At 45.8% G+C, this 21,048-nt stretch overlaps 1 protein-coding gene across 1 annotated transcript in view; it reads right to left on the reverse strand.

The window, feature by feature from the left end:
* Positions 1 to 9,880, reverse strand: part of PXDC1 (PX domain containing 1) — a 76,100-nt gene extending 66,220 nt beyond the window's left edge. Inside the window, 1 exon segment of the mRNA XM_044295065.1 lies at positions 9,170 to 9,880. Within this exon segment, the coding sequence (XP_044151000.1) occupies positions 9,170 to 9,425 (256 nt within the window). The 5' untranslated portion in view covers positions 9,426 to 9,880.
* Between the last annotated feature and the right edge of the window lie 11,168 nt (positions 9,881 to 21,048).

Here is a 21,048-nt window from a genome sequence, read left to right on the forward strand (position 1 = left end):
TCGAGTATACTGACATTACCTCATTGCTCTAGAGCACCAGGTATACTGACATTACCTCATTGCTCTAGAGCACCAGGTATACTGACATTAACTCATTGCTCTAGAGCATCGAGTATAATGACTTACCTCACTGCTCTAGAGCACCAGGTACACTGCCATTAACTCATTGCTCTAAAGCACCAGTACCGTATACTGACATTAATTTACTGCTCTAGAATACCAGATATACTGCCATTAACTCACTGTTCTAGAACACCAAGTATACTGCCATTAATACACTACTCTAGAGCATCGGGTATACTGACATTAAATCACTGCTCTAGAGCACCAAGTACACTGTCATTAACGCATTGCTCTAGAGCACCAGGTACCGTATACTGACATTAATTTGCTGCTCTAGAACACCAAGTATACTGCCATTAACTCACTGCTTTAGAGCATCGGGTATACTGACATTAAATCACTGCTCTAGAGCACCAGGTATACTGACATTAACACACTACTCTAGAGCATTGGGTATGCTGCCATTAATTAATTGATCTAGAGCACTGGGTATACTGCCATTGAATCACTGCTCGAGAACACCGGTTATATTGACATTTAGGCTAGGGCTACACAACGACATGTCGCGCCACACATAGGGCACAACTACACTGCGACAGTGATGTTGCACCAATGTCGAGCAACAATTTTTATAATTATAGTCTATGGTGTCGCATAGTCGCAGAAAAATCCATTTTGGATGGATTTTTGAGACTGTCGTGTGGCAGTCGCAGCATGTCACAGTGCGATACCATAGACTATCATCATAAAAATTGTCTCGTGACATTAGTGCGACAAAATGTCGCTCAACAAATGTCGTTGTGAAGCCCTAGCCTAACTCACTGCTCTAGAACACCGGGTATACTGACATTTACTCGCTGCTCTAAAACACCGGGTATACTGACATTTACTCGCTGCTCTAGAACACCAGGTATACTGACATTTATTCGCTGCTCTAGAGATTCGGGTATACTGACTAGGGATGAGCGATTAGCATAAAACTTTGTTTCAATACTGTACGGAGCAGGAGCTCCGTACAGTATTAGAATGTATTGGCTCCGATGAGCCGAAGTTATTGCTTCGCAATGTCTCGCGAGACTTCACGCAATAACTTCAGAGATCGATTTATACCGAACTCGGTATTGAAACGAAGTTTTATGCGAATCAACTTCGGATGTTTCATTAACTCACTGCTCTAGAGCCCCAGGTATACTGACACTAACTCACTGCTCTAGAGCACCAGGTATACTGGCACTAACTCACTGCTCCAGAGCACCAGGTATACTGACACTAACTCACTGCTCCAGAGCACCAGGTATACTGACACTAACTCACTGCTCCAGAGCACCAGGTATACTGACACTAACTCAGTGCTCTAGAGCACTGGGTATACCAACACTAACTCACTGTTCTAGAGCACCAGGTATACTGACACTAACTCACTGTTCTAGAGCACCAGGTATACTGACACTAACTCACTGCTCTACAACACCAGATATACTGACATTAAGGGCTCGTTCACACGACCGTATGGCTTTTTCAGCGTTTTGCGGACCGTTTTTCACGGATCCGTTGTTCCGTTTTTTGTTTCCGTTTCTGTTCTGTTTTTCCGTATGGCATATACAGTATACAATAATTACATAGAAAAAATTGGGCTGGGCATAACATTTTTAATAGATGGTTCCGCAAAAAACTGAACGGATACGGAAGACATACGGATGCATTTCCGTATGTGTTCCGTTTTTTTTGCAGACCCATTGACTTGAATGGAGCCACGGACCGTGATTTGCGGACAAGAATAGGACAAGACACAAAATCTAGTGGAACGGAATTGCGGACATATGGAAACGGAATGCTCACGGAGTACATTTAGTTTTTTTTGCGGACCCATTGAAATGAATGGTTCCGTATACAGAACGCAATAAACGGCCCATATACAGAATGCAAAAAACATTTGTGTGAACGAGCCCTAACTCACTGCTCTAGAACACCAGGTATACTGACAGTAACTCACTGCTCTAGAACACCAGGTATACTGACACTAACTCAATACTCTAGAGCACCAGGTATACTGACAGTAACTCACTGCTCTACAGCACCAGGTATACTGACAGTAACTCACTGCTCTAGAGCACCAGGTATACTGACACTAACTCACTGCTCTAGAGCACCAAGTATACTGACACTAACTCACTGCTCTAGAGCACCAGGTATACTGACAGTAACTCACTGCTCTAGAGCACCAGGTATACTGACACTAACTCACTGCTCTAGAGCACCAAGTATACTGACACTAACTCACTGCTCTAGAACACCAGGTATACTGACAGTAACTCAATACTCTAGAGCAGTGTTTCCCAACCAGTGTGCCTCCAGCTGTTGCAAAACTACAACTCCCAGCATGCCCGCACAGCCAAAGGCTGTCAAGGCATGCTGGGAGTTGTAGTTTTGCAACAGCTGGAGGCACACTGGTTGGGAAACACTGCTCTAGAGCACCAGGTATACTGACAGTAACTCACTGCTCTAGAGCACCAGGTATACTGACACTAACTCAATACTCTAGAGCACCAGGTATACTGACAGTAACTCACTGCTCTAGAGCACCAGGTATACTGACAGTAACTCACTGCTCTAGAGCACCAGGTATACTGACACTAACTCACTGCTCTAGAGCACCAGGTATACCGACACTAACTCACTGCTCTAGAGCACCAGGTATACTGACACTAACTCACTGCTCTAGAGCACCAGGTATACTGACACTAACTCACTGCTCTAGAGCACCAGGTATACTGACACTAACTCACTGCTCTAGAGCACCAGGTATATCGACACTAACTCACTGCTCTAGAGCACCAGGTATACTGACACTAACTCACTGCTCTAGAGCACCAGGTATACTGACACTAACTCACTGCTCTAGAGCACCAGGTATACTGACACTAGCTCACTGCTCTAGAGCACCAGGTATACTGACACTAACTCACTGCTCTAGAGCACCAGGTATACCGACACTAACTCACTGCTCTAGAGCACCAGGTATACCGACACTAACTCACTGCTCTAGAGCACCAGGTATACCGACACTAACTCACTGCTCTAGAACACCAGGTATATCGACACTAACTCACTGCTCTAGAGCACCAGGTATACCGACACTAGCTCACTGCTCTAGAGCACCAGGTATACCAACACTAGCTCACTGCTCTAGAGCACTAGGTATACTGACAGTAACTCACTGCTCTAGAGCACCAGGTATACTGACAGTAACTCACTGCTCTAGAGCATCAGGTATACTGACAGTAACTCACTGCTCTAGAGCACCATGTATACTGACACTAACTCACTGCTCTAGAGCACCAGGTATACTGACAGTAACTCACTGCTCTAGAGCATCAGGTATACTGACAGTAACTCACTGCTCTAGAGCACCATGTATACTGACACTAACTCACTGCTCTAGAGCACCAGGTATATTGACTCTAACTCACTGCTCTAGAGCACCAGGTATACTGACACTAGCTCACTGCTCTAGAGCACCAGGTATACTGACAGTAACTCACTGCTCTAGAGCATCAGGTATACTGACACTATCTCACTGCTGTAGAGCACCAGGTATACTGACACTAACTCACTGCTCTAGAGCACCAGGTATACTGACAGTAACTCACTGCTCTAGAGCATCAGGTATACTGACAGTAACTCACTGCTCTAGAGCATCAGGTATACTGACAGTAACTCACTACTCTAGAGCACCAGGTATACTGACACTAACTCACTGACACTAACTCACTGCTCTAGAGCACCAGGTATACTGACACTAACTCACTGCTCTAGAGCACCAGGTATACTGACACTAAGGGTCCATTCACAAGTCCGTTTTTTCTTTCCTGATCTGTTCCGTTTTTTGCGGAACAGATCAGGACCCATTCATTTTCAATGGGTCCTGGAAAAAATCGGACAGCACAATGTGTGCTGTCCGTTTCCGTTGTTCCGTTCCGCATGTCCGTTTAAATATAAAACATGTCCTATTATGTTCCTGAAAAATCGGATCCTGGTACAATGCAAAGTCAATGGTTCCGCAAAAAACGGAAGACATTCGGATGTCATTCCGTATGTCTTCCGTTTTTTGCGGAATCCGTTCCTGGAAACACATAGCAAATTTTTATTTATTTTTTTCAATTTTTTTTCAAAGAAATCCAAACAACTTTATTTGATTATTGAAATGTATACATGTTTCCGTTTTTTGCGGATCCGCAAAAAACGGATGACATACGGAAACATTTTCAGGAACAACGGATCCGCAAAAAACGGACCGAAATTCGGATTATAGAAAAATACTGACGTGTGAATGTAGCCTTACTCACTGCTCTAGAGCACCAGGTATACTGACACTAACTCACTGCTCTAGAGCCCCAGGTATACTGACACTAACTCACTGCTCTAGAGCCCCAGGTATACTGACACTAACTCACTGCTCTAGAGCACCAGGTATACTGACACTAGCTCACTGCTCTAGAGCACCAGGTATACTGACACTAACTCAGTGCTCTAGAGCATCAGGTATACTGACACTAACTCACTGCTCTAGAGCACCAGGTATACTGACACTAACTCACTGCTCTAGAGCACCAGGTATACTGACACTAACTCACTGCTCTAGAGCCCCAGGTATACTGACACTAACTCACTGCTCTAGAGCACCAGGTACACTGACACTAACTCACTGCTCTAGAGCCCCAGGTATACTGACACTAACTCACTGCTCTAGAGCACCAGGTATACTGACAGTAACTCACTGCTCTAGAGCACCAGGTATACTGACACTAACTCACTGCTCTAGAGCACCAGGTATACTGACAGTAACTCACTGCTCTAGAGCCCCAGGTATACTGACACTAACTCACTGCTCTAGAGCACCAGGTATACTGACACTAACTCACTGCTCTAGAGCACCAGGTATACTGACAGTAACTCACTGCTCTAGAGCATCAGGTATACTGACCACAACATGTTAATATTTATTTGCTGCAGCTCAGAACTTCCCACTGAGCGGATACCATACTTTCATGAATAAGGTGTGGATTGCAATCTGCGTACATCTGACACATGTGAGAAGACCCCGTACCCTATGACAGGTGCAGATGCAAAGAAATTGAGGAAGGGTCGTTTTTTGGCTGTGAATATTTGGACTTGTGCGGCTGAGGTCCATTGCGTTTAATTCCTATTTTCATTTGCCTCTCCTTGCTGACAGGATACGTCTCCAGAAAACGTCAGGGAAACTGAGTAGGCAGCAGTCTGATACCAGCTATGCTGAAGACGGCATGGTTATTTTGTTTGGAAAACAGGAAATCATATGTTAAAATGCGAGTAATGAAGGGATGCCAACTGTCTGAGCAGTCAGCACGGAGAGGAGAGTGACACGTCTACTGCTCATCCATTCCAATTACTACTTCAGGTCAGTCACAAGTGGCACAGTCTTAGCATCAGAGATGATACAGGGTGCCCTGTTATGGTCCTAGCAATGGTGGCATCACTAGTCCAAGCTACATGTGACGTAAAGACACGCACGCACCATCCGTGAGAAGATCCTGTTAGGCCTCTTTCACACGGGCATCGCGATGGACCATGTGACAGACCATGTGATGAGCGCAGTGACTTGTTCACCAAAGGTCCTTTTCCTCCCAGGTCCTCAAAGAAGAAGAAAGAAGACGAGCCGAGCTGTGCGAACAAGTGGATGAGGTGAGTTTAAAAAAAAAAAATAACCCCTCCATCCCTATTTTTCTAAGCATTCTGTATTAAGAATGCTATTATTTTCCCTTATAACCATGTTATAAGGGAAAATAATAAAGATCGGGTCTCCATCTCGATCGTCACCTAGCAACCATGAGTGAAAATCGCACCGCATCCACACTTGCTTGTGACTTTAACGCAACCCAATTGACTTCTATGGGGCCTGCGTTGCGTGAAAAATGCACAATATAGAGCTTGCTGCGATTTTCACGGAACGCACCGCTCATGTGCACAGCCCCATAGAAATGAATGGGTCAGGATTCAGTGCGGGTGCAATGCGTTCACCTCACGCATTGCACCCGCACGGAATTCTCGCCCGTGTCCTAGCAATGGAGGTATGACTAGTCCAAGCTACATGTGATGTAAAGACACACAGGCACCATCCGTGAGATGGTCCATAGCAACAATCAGATCCCATCTTTCATTTCAACAGGAGCGCTAAAAAATTAAAGGAGGTATCTAATTGGTTGCTATGGGCAACTAAGCCAGTTTTCTTTTACACCCGTTTTGATAAATCTCCCCCTTTATGCAGCTTAGGTAACAGGATGCCCTCCAAGAGTCTCATGGGGGGAGATTTATTAAGATTGGCCGTTAATACGCCGGTTCTAATCTAAAGTGCACTGGGGTAAGAAGTCTCAAATTTATTATGAGGCGCATCTGCCAGGTGTCCATATGCTATACAAGCTAACCTGTGCCTACTATGAGCGGGCATGGATGAGCCACAATATGCACCAGTGTTTGGTGTAACTTTTGACAATTCTGTTGGGCTGCAGAGGACACAACTCTTCCACTTAACACCTCCTGGTTTTCTGTTAATTTTTTTTTTTAAAGGGATAAGAAAAGCACAAAAAGTTGCACATTTTAGCGTAAAATGTGGCTTGTGAAAAATGAGTGACATGGACCTCAGACTTGGTTGAAGGTTCAACTTCCAGCAAGACAATGACCCTAAGCACACAACTGAGACAACCCAGGAGTGGACACCTCTGTGAATGTCCTTGAGTGGCCCAGCCAGAGCCCTAACCCAATTGAGAGACCCAAAAATGACTGTCCACTAATGGTCCCCAGACAACCTGACAGAGCTTAGGAGGATCTGCAGAAGACAATGGCAGTAAGTCCCTAAATCCAGGTGTGCAAACCTTGTGGCATCATACCCAAGAAGACTGGAGGCTGTAATCACTGACAAAGGTGCTTCAACTAAGTCCTGAGTACTAAATACTTATGACAATGTTTTTCAATAATATAGCAAATATTTAAAAAAATCAGTTTTTTTTACTTTCTCATTATGGGGTATTGAGGGCAGAATGATGGGGGGAAATCAGATTTTTGGGGTCTGTTCGGCTCTGTTGGGTTCGGTTATGTGCTACCTCCGGCACTTCCGTTACTTTCAATGTGCTGCTCCTCTAATGCAGAAAACCAGAAATGACTAGCCCTGGTGTGAACATGCTCTAAAAGTATACATCAGAAAGCTCCACAAATCTATGGCCACAAGTCTACGGCCAACAAATGGATGGCTCTGCACAAGGTCAGAAAATAAAATCCTTCATGGTCGAAGGAGAAATTCATAGGTGACCACCATGTATTCTCCAAGTTAGTTAGACCCAGTAAAACAGGACTACAGATCTCAGCTCCCAGAACCTAGAAGATCATGTCCTGGGGGAGGAGGGACAGACTGTGGTCTTATATTTCACTTTTACTACAAGACGATGAAATAAAAGACACAACTAAGGCTACTTTCACACTAGCGTTGTTTGAATCCGGCGTTCAATTCCATCAACGGAACTCCCCGCCGGATCCGGAAAAACGTGTGAAAACTGATTACATTTGAATCCTGATCAGGATGTTGATCAATGAAAAAATGCATTGGAAAAAACAGATCTGCAATTTATGGACTTTTTTTCACATTTTTCGGGTTTAACATGCAAAAGCCGGATCCGTTTTGACGGAACACATGGCGCCGGATCCGGCGTTAATGCAAGTCAATGGGAAAAAGGCCAGATCCGGCATTCAGTCAAAGTGTTCTGGATTTTTGACCGGAGGTAAAAATACAACATGCTACGGTTTTCTGAAAAGCCTGATCAGTCAAACAGACTGAACTGAAGACGTCCTGATGCATCCTGAACGGATTACTCTGCATTCAGAATGCATGGGGATAAAACTGATCAATTCTTTTCCGGATTTGAGCCCCTAGGACAGAGCGCCAGAAAAGAAAAATGCAAGTGTGAAAGTACCCTTACATATAAAGGCCGCTTTCACACAGTGTTTGGTCAGTGATTTCAATCAGTTATTGTGAGACAAAACCAGAAGTGAAGCCTACAGAGATAAGGTCTAAGGGATTCCACCTCTTCTGTGTTTTCCACCTGCACCTTATTTTGGCTCACAATCACTGATGGAAATTACTGACCAAACACTGACCGTGTGAGAAGGACCTTAGATAGAACATATTGTCCTATGATGTTCTTCGTCCCATCTTTGACCTCCAGCCTGGAGGACTCTGTTTCCTCCTGATTGTGAAGGACGGGAAGTGACAGGCAGTCCAGCTGTCAATGTTCTGGGCTCTGGAGCCAATGCAGATTCTAGACCGCAGTGTGTCAGAGTCTACCTACCTTGCTGAAGTATGGGAGATGACCTACCTTCCTGTTCAATGATGATAACCTGGACATTATAACTATGGAGACCTCTAAGGATAGAAGCAATACTGATCTTAGGATCAGGTCCCTGAGATCCAAGAGAGAAGGATCTTCTCTAGACCTACTTTTTGGGATCTTTGAAGAGCCTAACACATCACTGTAGCTTTCTAACACTTTGTGTATCAGACCCTCCCTAAAACTTCTTACAGCTGAGGGTTTGCTGCAGTCTATTCCTAGCTGATGTCTTCTCCTAATAAAAGATGTTGGTAGAAGCTGGAAGATCTGGGCTCAGGAAATGCTTAGCTCAGCAAACATATGACCTATACCAGGGATCGGAAACCAGCTGTTCTAAAACTACAACTCCCAGAATCCTCCTTCCACTTCTAAGAGCGTTACAAGAACAGCCGAGTATAACTGTGCATGCTGGGAGTTGTAGTATCACAGCAGCTGGGGTGCTGAGAGTTGCTGATCCCTGACCAATACCGCTGTCAGCCTCCAGACCTAAGCAAGAATGCATCCACTCACTGACAGCAAGCAGAGATCTTGCAAATGGTGAAGGACTGACGCATAACATATAAGGGAAAGTTCAAACTGTTCATTTTTTCCAATAGACTAGAGAAGACCTGGGGGCCCTGTCTGGTGAAAGTAAAAGTCCCATCCAGGCCTGAGGGCCCGAGGCGGGCAGAGGACTGGCACAGGTGACCCACCTTCCAGCAGAGAGGACTGGGACAGCTCCCCGCGGTCCTCCGGGAAGGACTCCAGCAGTCTCCTGAACAGGCGGCCCAGGTCGGAGTAGCTCCTGTGCAGATAGAGGATGTTCCTGTCCGACCACTCCGTCCGGATCTCGAAGAACTCCTCCTCGTCCCCCCTGCGGTTGATGATGAGCCTCCTGATGCCGTTCACCCAGCAGTCCTTCACAAACATGTTCACCAGGGAGGTGCCCTCAAACACAGCCGATGCCATCCTCAGCCCGCTGCGCCCCCTGACACCCACATCCCAACAACAGGGCACAACGTGGCAGCCGCTCCCCAGAAGTCCCCGAGTAACTGGATGCCAGGGATCAGTTCACACACAGCATCGTTATCTCCGCGCTGCCCAGCAAGTCCGCCAACTTCCTCAGTACATGCCGCCGGCCGTCCTCCCCGAGCCGCTATGTGCCCACATTCTGGGATGCCGGGCTGTCAGGGCGAGGGCAGCTACGTGTCCGCTGGAACTTCTCGCCTCCCGCCCCCGGCTGCGCGGTGCTGAGCGCTGGACCTCCCTCCCGCCCAGGAAGACGGAGGCTGAGGTAACTTTATGTATCCGCTATGGAGAGCACTATGTGAGGAATGCTGAGCGCACTGAGGTCAGGCTCCTCTCCGGGATGTCACATGCCAGGCTGTGAGGAGGCACAGGATCCCTCACACGGTGCCGCCCCCGAACCCACTGCCTCTCTGGGACGAACACTCTATACCGGAGCTGGTCAGGTCTCCAAACCCCGGTCATATCACATGCAGTATAACCCTCTACAGGGATAACCCCGTCATATCACATCCAGTATATCCCTCTACAGGGATAACCCCGTCATATCACATCCAGTATATCCCTCTACAGGGATAACCCCGGTCATATCACATCCAGTATATCCCTCTACAGGGATAACCCCGGTCATATCACAACCAGTATATCCCTCTACAGGGATAACCCCGTCATATCACATGCAGTATAACCCTCTGCAGGGATAACCCCGTCATATCACATCCAGTATATCCCTCTACAGGGATAACCCCGTCATATCACATCCAGTATATCCCTCTACAGGGATAACCCCGTCATATCACATCCAGTATATCCCTCTACAGGGATAACCCCGGTCATATCACATCCAGTATATCCCTCTACAGGGATAACCCCGGTCATATCACAACCAGTATATCCCTCTACAGGGATAACCCCGTCATATCACATGCAGTATAACCCTCTGCAGGGATAACCCCGTCATATCACATCCAGTATATCCCTCTGCAGGGATAACCCCCGTCATATCACATCCAGTATATCCCTCTACAGGGATAACCCCCGTCATATCACATCCAGTATATCCCTCTACAGGGATAACCCCCGTAATATTACATCCAGTATATCCCTCTGCAGGGATAACCCCCGTCATATCACATCCAGTATATCCCTCTGCAGGGATAACCCCCGTAATATTACATCCAGTATATCCCTCTACAGGGATAACCCCGGTCATATCACATCCAGTATATCCCTCTACAGGGATAACCCCCGTCATATCACATCCAGTATATCCCTCTACAGGGATAACCCCCTGTCATATCACAACCAGTATATCCCTCTACAGGGATAACCCCCGTCATATCACATCCAGTATAACCCTCTGCAGGGATAACCCCCAGTCATATCACATCCAGTATATCCCTCTACAAGGATAACCCCCAGTCATATCACATCCAGTATAACCCTCTACAGGGATAACCCCGGTCATATCACATCCAGTATATCCCTCTACAGGGATAACCCCCGTCATATCACATCCAGTATATCCCTCTACAGGGATAACCCCCGTCATATCACATCCAGTATATCCCTCTACAGGGATAACCCCCGTAATATTACATCCAGTATATCCCTCTGCAGGGATAACCCCCGTCATATCACATCCAGTATATCCCTCTGCAGGGATAACCCCCGTAATATTACATCCAGTATATCCCTCTACAGGGATAACCCCGGTCATATCACATCCAGTATATCCCTCTACAGGGATAACCCCCGTCATATCACATCCAGTATATCCCTCTACAGGGATAACCCCCGTCATATCACATCCAGTATAACCCTCTGCAGGGATAACCCCCAGTCATATCACATCCAGTATATCCCTCTACAAGGATAACCCCCAGTCATATCACATCCAGTATAACCCTCTACAGGGATAACCCCGGTCATATCACATCCAGTATATCCCTCTACAGGGATAACCCCCGTAATATTACATCCAGTATATCCCTCTGCAGGGATAACCCCCGTCATATCACATCCAGTATATCCCTCTGCAGGGATAACCCCCGTAATATTACATCCAGTATATCCCTCTACAGGGATAACCCCGGTCATATCACATCCAGTATATCCCTCTACAGGGATAACCCCCGTCATATCACATCCAGTATATCCCTCTACAGGGATAACCCCCTGTCATATCACAACCAGTATATCCCTCTACAGGGATAACCCCCGTCATATCACATCCAGTATAACCCTCTGCAGGGATAACCCCCAGTCATATCACATCCAGTATATCCCTCTACAAGGATAACCCCCAGTCATATCACATCCAGTATATCCCTCTATAAGGATAACCCCCGTCATATCACATCCGGTATATCCCTCTACAGGGATAACCCCCAGTCATATCACATCCAGTATATCCCTCTACAAGGATAACCCCCAGTCATATCACATCCAGTATGTCCCTCTACAGGATAACCCCAGTCATATCACATCCAGTATATCCCTCTACAAGGATAACCCCCAGTCATATCACATCCAGTATATTCCTCTACAGGGATAACCCCCATCATATCACATCCAGTATATACCTCTACAGAGATAACCCCAGTCATATCACATCCAGTATAACCCTCTACAGGGATAACCCCCGTCATATTACATCCAGTAGATCCCTCTACAGGGATAACCCCCGTCATATCACATCCAGTATATCCCTCTACAGGATAACCCCAGTCATATCACATCCAGTATGTCCCTCTACAGGATAACCCCAGTCATATCACATCCAGTATATCCCTCTACAAGGATAACCCCCTGTCATATCACATCCAGTATATCCCTCTACAAGGATAACCCCCGTCATATCACATCCACAGAGCTGCCATAATCCCAGTGTACATAACCTGCCCAGTCACAGGTAGCACTGCATGTAAAGCGTGCAGCTCCATGTTACATGTGTGTGAGTATCACGGTGTAAAGCGTGCAGCTCCATGTCACATGTGTGTGCATATAACAGTGTAAAGCGTGCAGCTCCATGTTACATGTATGTGCATATCACAGTGTAAAGCATGCAGCTCCATGTTACATGTGTGTGAGTATCACAGTGTAAAGCGTGCAGCTCCATGTTACATTCGTGTGAGTATCACAGTGTAAAGCGTGCAGCTCCATGTTACATGTGTGTGAGTATCACAGTGTAAAGCGTGCAGCTCCATGTTACATGTGTGTGAGTATCACAGTGTAAGGCATGCAGCTCAATGTTACGTGTGTGCATATCACAGTGTAAAGCGTGCAGCTCCATGTTACATGTGTGTGAGTATCACAGTGTAAAGCGTGCAGCTCCATGTTACATGTGTGTGAGTATCACAGTGTAAAGCATGCAGCTCCATGTTACATGTGTGTGAGTATCACAGTGTAAAGCATGCAGCTCAATGTTACGTGTGTGCATATCACAGTGTAAAGCGTGCAGCTCCATGTTACATGTATGTGCATATCACAGTGTAAAGCATGCAGCTCCATGTTACATGTGTGCGAGTATCACAGTGTAAAGCGTGCAGCTCCATGTTACATGTGTGTGCATATCACAGTGTAAAGCAGGCAGCTCCATGTTACATGTGTGCGAGTATCACAGTATAAAGCGTGCAGCTCCATGTTACATGTGTGTATCACAGTGTAAAGCGTGCAGCTCCATGTTACATGTGTGTGCATATAACAGTGTAAAGTGTGCAGCTCCATGTTACATGTGTGTGAGTATCACGGTGTAAAGCGCGCAGCTCCATGTTACATGTGTGTGAGTATCTCAGTGTAAAGCGTGCAGCTCCATGTTACATGTGTGTGCATATAACAGTGTAAAGCGTGCAGCTCTATGTTACATGTGTGTGAGTATCACAGTGTAAAGCGTGCAGCTCCATGTTACATGTGGGTGCATATCACAGTGTAAAGCGTGCAGCTCCATGTTACATGTATGTGCATATCACAGTGTAAAGCGTGCAGCTCCATGTTACATGTGTGTGCATATCACAGTGTAAAGCCTGCAGCTCCATGTTACATGTGTGTGAGTATCACAGTATAAAGCGTGCAGCTCCATGTTACATGTGTGTATCACAGTGTAAAGCGTGCAGCTCCATGTCACATGTGTGTGCATATAACAGTGTAAAACGTGCAGCTCCATGTTACATGTATGTGCATATCACAGTGTAAAGCATGCAGCTCCATGTTACATGTGTGTGAGTATCACAGTGTAAAGCGTGCAGCTCCATGTTACATTCGTGTGAGTATCACAGTGTAAAGCGTGCAGCTCCATGTTACATGTGTGTGAGTATCACAGTGTAAAGCATGCAGCTCCATGTTACATGTGTGTGAGTATCACAGTGTAAAGCATGCAGCTCAATGTTACGTGTGTGCATATCACAGTGTAAAGCGTGCAGCTCCATGTTACATGTATGTGCATATCACAGTGTAAAGCATGCAGCTCCATGTTACATGTGTGTGAGTATCACAGTGTAAAGCGTGCAGCTCCATGTTACATGTGTGTGCATATCACAGTGTAAAGCAGGCAGCTCCATGTTACATGTGTGCGAGTATCACAGTATAAAGCGTGCAGCTCCATGTTACATGTGTGTATCACAGTGTAAAGCGTGCAGCTCCATGTTACATGTGTGTGCATATAACAGTGTAAAGCGTGCAGCTCCATGTTACATGTGTGTGAGTATCACGGTGTAAAGCGCGCAGCTCCATGTTACATGTGTGTGAGTATCTCAGTGTAAAGCGTGCAGCTCCATGTTACATGTGTGTGCATATAACAGTGTAAAGCGTGCAGCTCTATGTTACATGTGTGTGAGTATCACAGTGTAAAGCGTGCAGCTCCATGTTACATGTGTGTGCATATCACAGTGTAAAGCGTGCAGCTCCATGTTACATGTATGTGCATATCACAGTGTAAAGCGTGCAGCTCCATGTTACATGTGTGTGCATATCACAGTGTAAAGCCTGCAGCTCCATGTTACATGTGTGTGAGTATCACATTGTAAAGCATGCAGCTCCATGTTACATGTGTGTGAGTATCACAGTGTAAAGCGTGCAGCTCTATGTTACATGTGTGTGCATATCACAGTGTAAAGCCTGCAGCTCCATGTTACATGTGTGTGAGTATCACATTGTAAAGCGTGCAGCTCCATGTTACATGTGTGTGCATATCACAGTGTAAAGCCTGCAGCTCCATGTTACATGTGTGTGAGTATCACATTGTAAAGCATGCAGCTCCATGTTACATGTGTGTGAGTATCACAGTGTAAAGCGTGCAGCTCTATGTTACATGTGTGTGCATATCACAGTGTAAAGCGTGCAGCTCCATGTTACATGTGTGTGAGTATCACAGTGTAAAGCATGCAGCTCCATGTTACATGTGTGTGAGTATCACAGTGTAAAGCCTGCAGCTCCATGTTACATGTATGTGCATATCACAGTGTAAAGCGTGCAGCTCCATGTTACATGTGTGCATATCACAGTGTAAAGCGTGCAGCTCCATGTTACATGTATGTGCATATCACAGTGTAAAGCCTGCAGCTCCATGTTACATGTGTGTGAGTATCACATTGTAAAGCATGCAGCTCCATGTTACATGTGTGTGAGTATCACAGTGTAAAGCGTGCAGCTCTATGTTACATGTGTGTGCATATCACAGTGTAAAGCCTGCAGCTCCATGTTACATGTGTGTGAGTATCACATTGTAAAGCGTGCAGCTCCATGTTACATGTGTGTGCATATCACAGTGTAAAGCCTGCAGCTCCATGTTACATGTGTGTGAGTATCACATTGTAAAGCATGCAGCTCCATGTTACATGTGTGTGAGTATCACAGTGTAAAGCGTGCAGCTCTATGTTACATGTGTGTGCATATCACAGTGTAAAGCCTGCAGCTCCATGTTACATGTGTGTGAGTATCACAGTGTAAAGCATGCAGCTCAATGTTACGTGTGTGCATATCACAGTGTAAAGCGTGCAGCTCCATGTTACATGTATGTGCATATCACAGTGTAAAGCATGCAGCTCCATGTTACATGTGTGCGAGTATCACAGTGTAAAGCGTGCAGCTCCATGTTACATGTGTGTGCATATCACAGTGTAAAGCGTGCAGCTCCATGTTACATGTGTGCGAGTATCACAGTATAAAGCGTGCAGCTCCATGTTACATGTGTGCGAGTATCACAGTATAAAGCATGCAGCTCCATGTTACATGTGTGTATCACAGTGTAAAGCGTGCAGCTCCATGTTACATGTGTGTGCATATAACAGTGTAAAGTGTGCAGCTCCATGTTACATGTGTGTGAGTATCACGGTGTAAAGCGCGCAGCTCCATGTTACATGTGTGTGAGTATCTCAGTGTAAAGCGTGCAGCTCCATGTTACATGTGTGTGCATATAACAGTGTAAAGCGTGCAGCTCTATGTTACATGTGTGTGAGTATCACAGTGTAAAGCGTGCAGCTCCATGTTACATGTGTGTGCATATCACAGTGTAAAGCGTGCAGCTCCATGTTACATGTATGTGCATATCACAGTGTAAAGCGTGCAGCTCCATGTTACATGTGTGTGCATATCACAGTGTAAAGCCTGCAGCTCCATGTTACATGTGTGTGAGTATCACATTGTAAAGCATGCAGCTCCATGTTACATGTGTGTGAGTATCACAGTGTAAAGCGTGCAGCTCTATGTTACATGTGTGTGCATATCACAGTGTAAAGCCTGCAGCTCCATGTTACATGTGTGTGAGTATCACATTGTAAAGCGTGCAGCTCCATGTTACATGTGTGTGCATATCACAGTGTAAAGCCTGCAGCTCCATGTTACATGTGTGTGAGTATCACATTGTAAAGCCTGCAGCTCCATGTTACATGTGTGTGAGTATGATAGTGTAAAGCGTGCAGCTCCATGTTACATGTGTGTGCATATCACAGTGTAAAGCCTGCAGCTCCATGTTACATGTGTGTGAGTATGATAGTGTAAAGCGTGCAGCTCCATGTTACATGTGTGTGAGTATGATAGTGTAAAGCGTGCAGCTCCATGTTACATGTGTGTGAGTATCACATTGTAAAGCGTGCAGCTCCATGTTACATGTGTGTGAGTATCACAGTGTAAAGCGTGCAGCTCTATGTTACATGTGTGTGAGTATCACATTGTAAAGCCTGCAGCTCCATGTTACATGTGTGTGAGTATCACATTGTAAAGCGTGCAGCTCCATGTTACATGTGTGTGAGTATCACAGTGTAAAGCGTGCAGCTCCATGTTACATGTGTGCGAGTATCACAGTATAAAGCGTGCAGCTCCATGTTACATGTGTGTATCACAGTGTAAAGCGTGCAGCTCCATGTTACATGTGTGTGCATATCACAGTGTAAAGCATGCAGCTCCATGTTACATGTGTGTGAGTATCACGGTGTAAAGCGTGCAGCTCCATGTTACATGTTTGTGAGTATCACGGTGTAAAGCGTGCAGCTCCATGTTACATGTGTGTGAGTATCACAGTGTAAAGCGTGCAGCTCCATGTTACATGTGTGTGCATATAACAGTGTAAAGCGTGCAGCTCCATGTTACATGTGTGTGAGTATCACAGTGTAAAGCATGCAGCTCCATGTTACATGTGTGTGAGTATCACAGTGTAAAGCATGCAGCTCCATGTTACATGTGTGTGAGTATCACATTGTAAAGCCTGCAGCTCCATGTTACATGTGTGTGAGTATCTCAGTGTAAAGCGTGCAGCTCCATGTTACATGTGTGTGAGTATCTCAGTGTAAAGCCTGCAGCTCCATGTTACATGTGTGTGAGTATCACATTGTAAAGCGTGCAGCTCCATGTTACATGTGTGTGAGTATCTCAGTGTAAAGCCTGCAGCTCCATGTTACATGTGTGTGAGTATCACATTGTAAAGCGTGCAGCTCCATGTTACATGTATGTGCATATCACAGTGTAAAGCATGCAGCTCTATGTTACATGTGTGTGAGTATCACATTGTAAAGCCTGCAGCTCCATGTTACATGTGTGTGAGTATCTCAGTGTAAAGCCTGCAGCTCCATGTTACATGTGTGTGAGTATCACAGTGTAAAGCGTGCAGCTCTATGTTACATGTGTGTGAGTATCACAGTGTAAAGCGTGCAGCTCCATGTTACATGTATGTGCATATCACAGTGTAAAGCGTGCAGCTCCATGTTACATGTGTGTGAGTATCACAGTGTAAAGCGTGCAGCTCCATGTTACATGTGTGTGAGTATCACATTGTAAAGCGTGCAGCTCCATGTTACATGTGTGTGAGTATCACAGTATAAAGAGTGCAGCTCTATGTTACATGTGTGTGAGTATCACAGTGTAAAGCATGCAGCTCTATGTTACATGTGTGTGAGTATGATAGTGTAAAGCGTGCAGCTCCATGTTACATGTGTGTGCATATAACAGTGTAAGGGCTCATTCACAGAACCGTATAAATGGGTCTGCATCTGTTCTGCAATTTTGCAGAACGGGTGCGGACTCGTTCATTTCAATGGGGCCACAATAGTGTACTGTACTGTCCACATCCGTTGTTCCGGTCCGCGGCCCCGCAAACAATATAGAGCATGTCCTATTCTAGTCTGCAATTGCGGAGAAGAATAGGCATTTCTTTAATGGGCCGCCCGTTCCGACAGCGCAGGAGATTTAAAGACTAGCTTTAAATAGCCCATAGACTTAGGCTGGGTTCACATTGTGCTTTAGGGCCCTCCACCAAAGGTATACATCTGACTACTCAAAAAGGGTAATCAAAGTACGTATACTATGAGAGGTGCATTCACTTTAAAGGAGTCTTCCGAAATACTGAAGTTTTAACTTCAGTCTCGCCTCCGTTGCGGAAAGAACCATGCTTGTAATCCAGCGCACCCTACCACAGTTCCTTCCAGATTTTGAACGCTGAAGAAGGCCATTCTGGCCGAAACCTTCAGTCATCATACTACCATTATAATCTGGGGGCTGTAACTGGGTCATGTTAACGATATGAAGTGATACTATACAATAAAACCTTGAATAATTGCAAGTCTAAGAAGCTGTGTGCCGCAATTTTCTACTATTATGTACTTCCTCCCTCTCATGGTCACAAGGTCCACTGCAGCCAACCACTGGCTTCAGCAGGATGCGTCCACGAGAGACAGAATAGCGCAGTCTACCATTCATTCCGTCATAATAGAAGTCTATGGCCTGCATAACTGATCCATCCCGTTCCCATTATGCAGGGGAGACCTTACTTGTAATGCTGGCACCAATCTAAATCTCTGCTCTTTGTGCCAGCTGCTGGGGCCTCCGCATGTCCCAGGCTGGTTTTCTTACATTACACACATACATCTGGTGGAAGAAACGTGCACCTGAGGTGTCCTGACCGAACCCAGCTCAGGAGGACAGAGCCATGTCATAGCCTCGAGGAGCACACGGGAGGTGAACATCTGGAAGCTCTTTCTCCTTCCTCCTTCATGATGGATAGGTGCCGGAAACTGACCAAGTCAGCCGAGGAAGGCGAAGGTGGAGCACGCATTTCAAAGGAGAGTCTTTCACACAATGTTTGCATTATTGTGAATTAAAGGAGTTATCCGTGAATGTAAAAAATGGAAATCACCAGTAATCTAGTACATGACAACCCAAAGCTAGACCCAGCCCTGTACCTCACATGGGTCCAGAGATCTCCCTTTTCACGGCTCCAATTCCTCTGCTAGATTTTTTTTAAGCTGATAGTTTAGGGGACATGTCCTTTCTCAGGGATGTTGTCCTTTTTCGGGGGACAACACCTTTAACAGGATTTATTTGCACAAATGTTTTTTGTAACTGTGATACACATGTGCCAACTGGCTTAAAGGGGTTATCCAACCCCTATAATGACCCCCTAATGCCTGTGACCCTCATATAGATATAGGTTATACTTACCCTGCTCCCCAGCACCCGCCCCGCTCCTGCTCCCCACATAGCTACCGCTGCATCCCCCCGCCGCACAAGTCAAAACATCCGGCGACGGGGAGCAGCCAATAGCAGGCTGCGAAGGGGACAAGCCTCCCTAGCATCGAGGGTGACTCTAGGGAGGCTCATCCCCATTGTGGGGAGCAATAGCGACGTGGGTGCAGGGGAGCGGAGTAAGTATAACCTATATGAGGTGCCCGGGCATTAGCGGGGTCATTATAGGGGTTGGAGTAGACTGTTGTGTGGCTTGTATAATACAGGTATGTGTCCTCAACTTAATGGGGAAAAAATGCATCCACACCAAAAATGTTAAAAAATATGATATAATTTTTTACTGAAAAAACAGAATGTTTAAACAGTTATTGTAAGAAAGCTGAAAATTAAACATGTATTTTGTGTAACTCCTGTTGAAGCTCTTGGAGTGGAACGCTTATTGGGATGATTAGTACGGTACATGACAAATCATGGTAGAGGGGGAGGTAATTGTAGGTGGTAGATGCAGGGACAGTTCATTGCTCTGCATACGCTTACACCTTTTTTCTGCATGATTTTATTCATATTAGGTCTATTTGCCACAATTTTATATGGCCATTGTGGCTAATCACAGTTGTTAAAGGGGTTGTCCAGGTTCAGATCTGAGCCCGGACACAACCATATTTTCACCTAGGCAGCCCCCCTGATGTTAGCATGAAATGCTCCGATGCGCTCCTTTGCCCTGCGCTGGATCACACAGGGTACGGGCTCTTCCATTTACAATAACACACTCCCGGGCAGAGGCTTCCACCCAGCAGTGTGTTCGGTGACGTCACCGGCTCTGAAGGGCCTGCTTTAGAGGTTCCCCAGCCGTTTTACAGGCTAGGGCAGCATCAAAGCCCGCCCATCAGTATCGGTGACGTCACCGGGCTCACTGCTGGGCAGACGCCTCCAACTGGCAGCCCTAAGGAGAGCCCGGTATGTCACCGGATCTCCAGAAAATGCCTTTGTCCTGCGCAATTTAGGGCAAAGGAGAGCATCGGAGCATGAAATGCTCTGATGCTCTTGTCAGAGGGGCTGCCTGGGTGAAAATATGGGTATGTCTGAACCCGGACAACCCCTTTAATGTTAAAGGGTACACAGTTTTAGTTTTACATCTGCGGCACAGCATTCCGCCAGAGAACAGCCTGCCAGGGTCCTCTGGATCCAGCATTGCCAGATGTTAGCATAATGCCCCCCAGCCCCATTAACTATAATGGGGTCCAACGGAGATCTGGCTGCTACCTGGCAAATATGCCGGATTTGGTTGGAAAAAAACGCTGAACGTAATAGGTTTTGTCCGTCCGATTCCTGGCAATCTGTGCCAGAACAGACTATACCGCAAATGTGAAAGAAGCCTTACATTTCCAAAGTCTTTTTTATATGTCTTTTGGGTGGTGTTTATTAAAAAAAAAAAATCTGCAAAAAATTATTTTTTTCCTCAAAAGTAACAGCACCGTAGATATCAGGCGGCATCAACAGTTTGTGCAGACTTCCTCTCATGGCCTGGTTAGTAATGTTAGTGTAGAATGGTTTAGATATGAATTATTTAGAATGAAACTGATAATGGAGCCAGCCCGTAAGTGACTGTATAATG

Source organism: Bufo gargarizans, chromosome 5, assembly GCF_014858855.1.
Source record: "Bufo gargarizans isolate SCDJY-AF-19 chromosome 5, ASM1485885v1, whole genome shotgun sequence".
Classification (NCBI taxonomy): domain Eukaryota; kingdom Metazoa; phylum Chordata; class Amphibia; order Anura; family Bufonidae; genus Bufo; species Bufo gargarizans.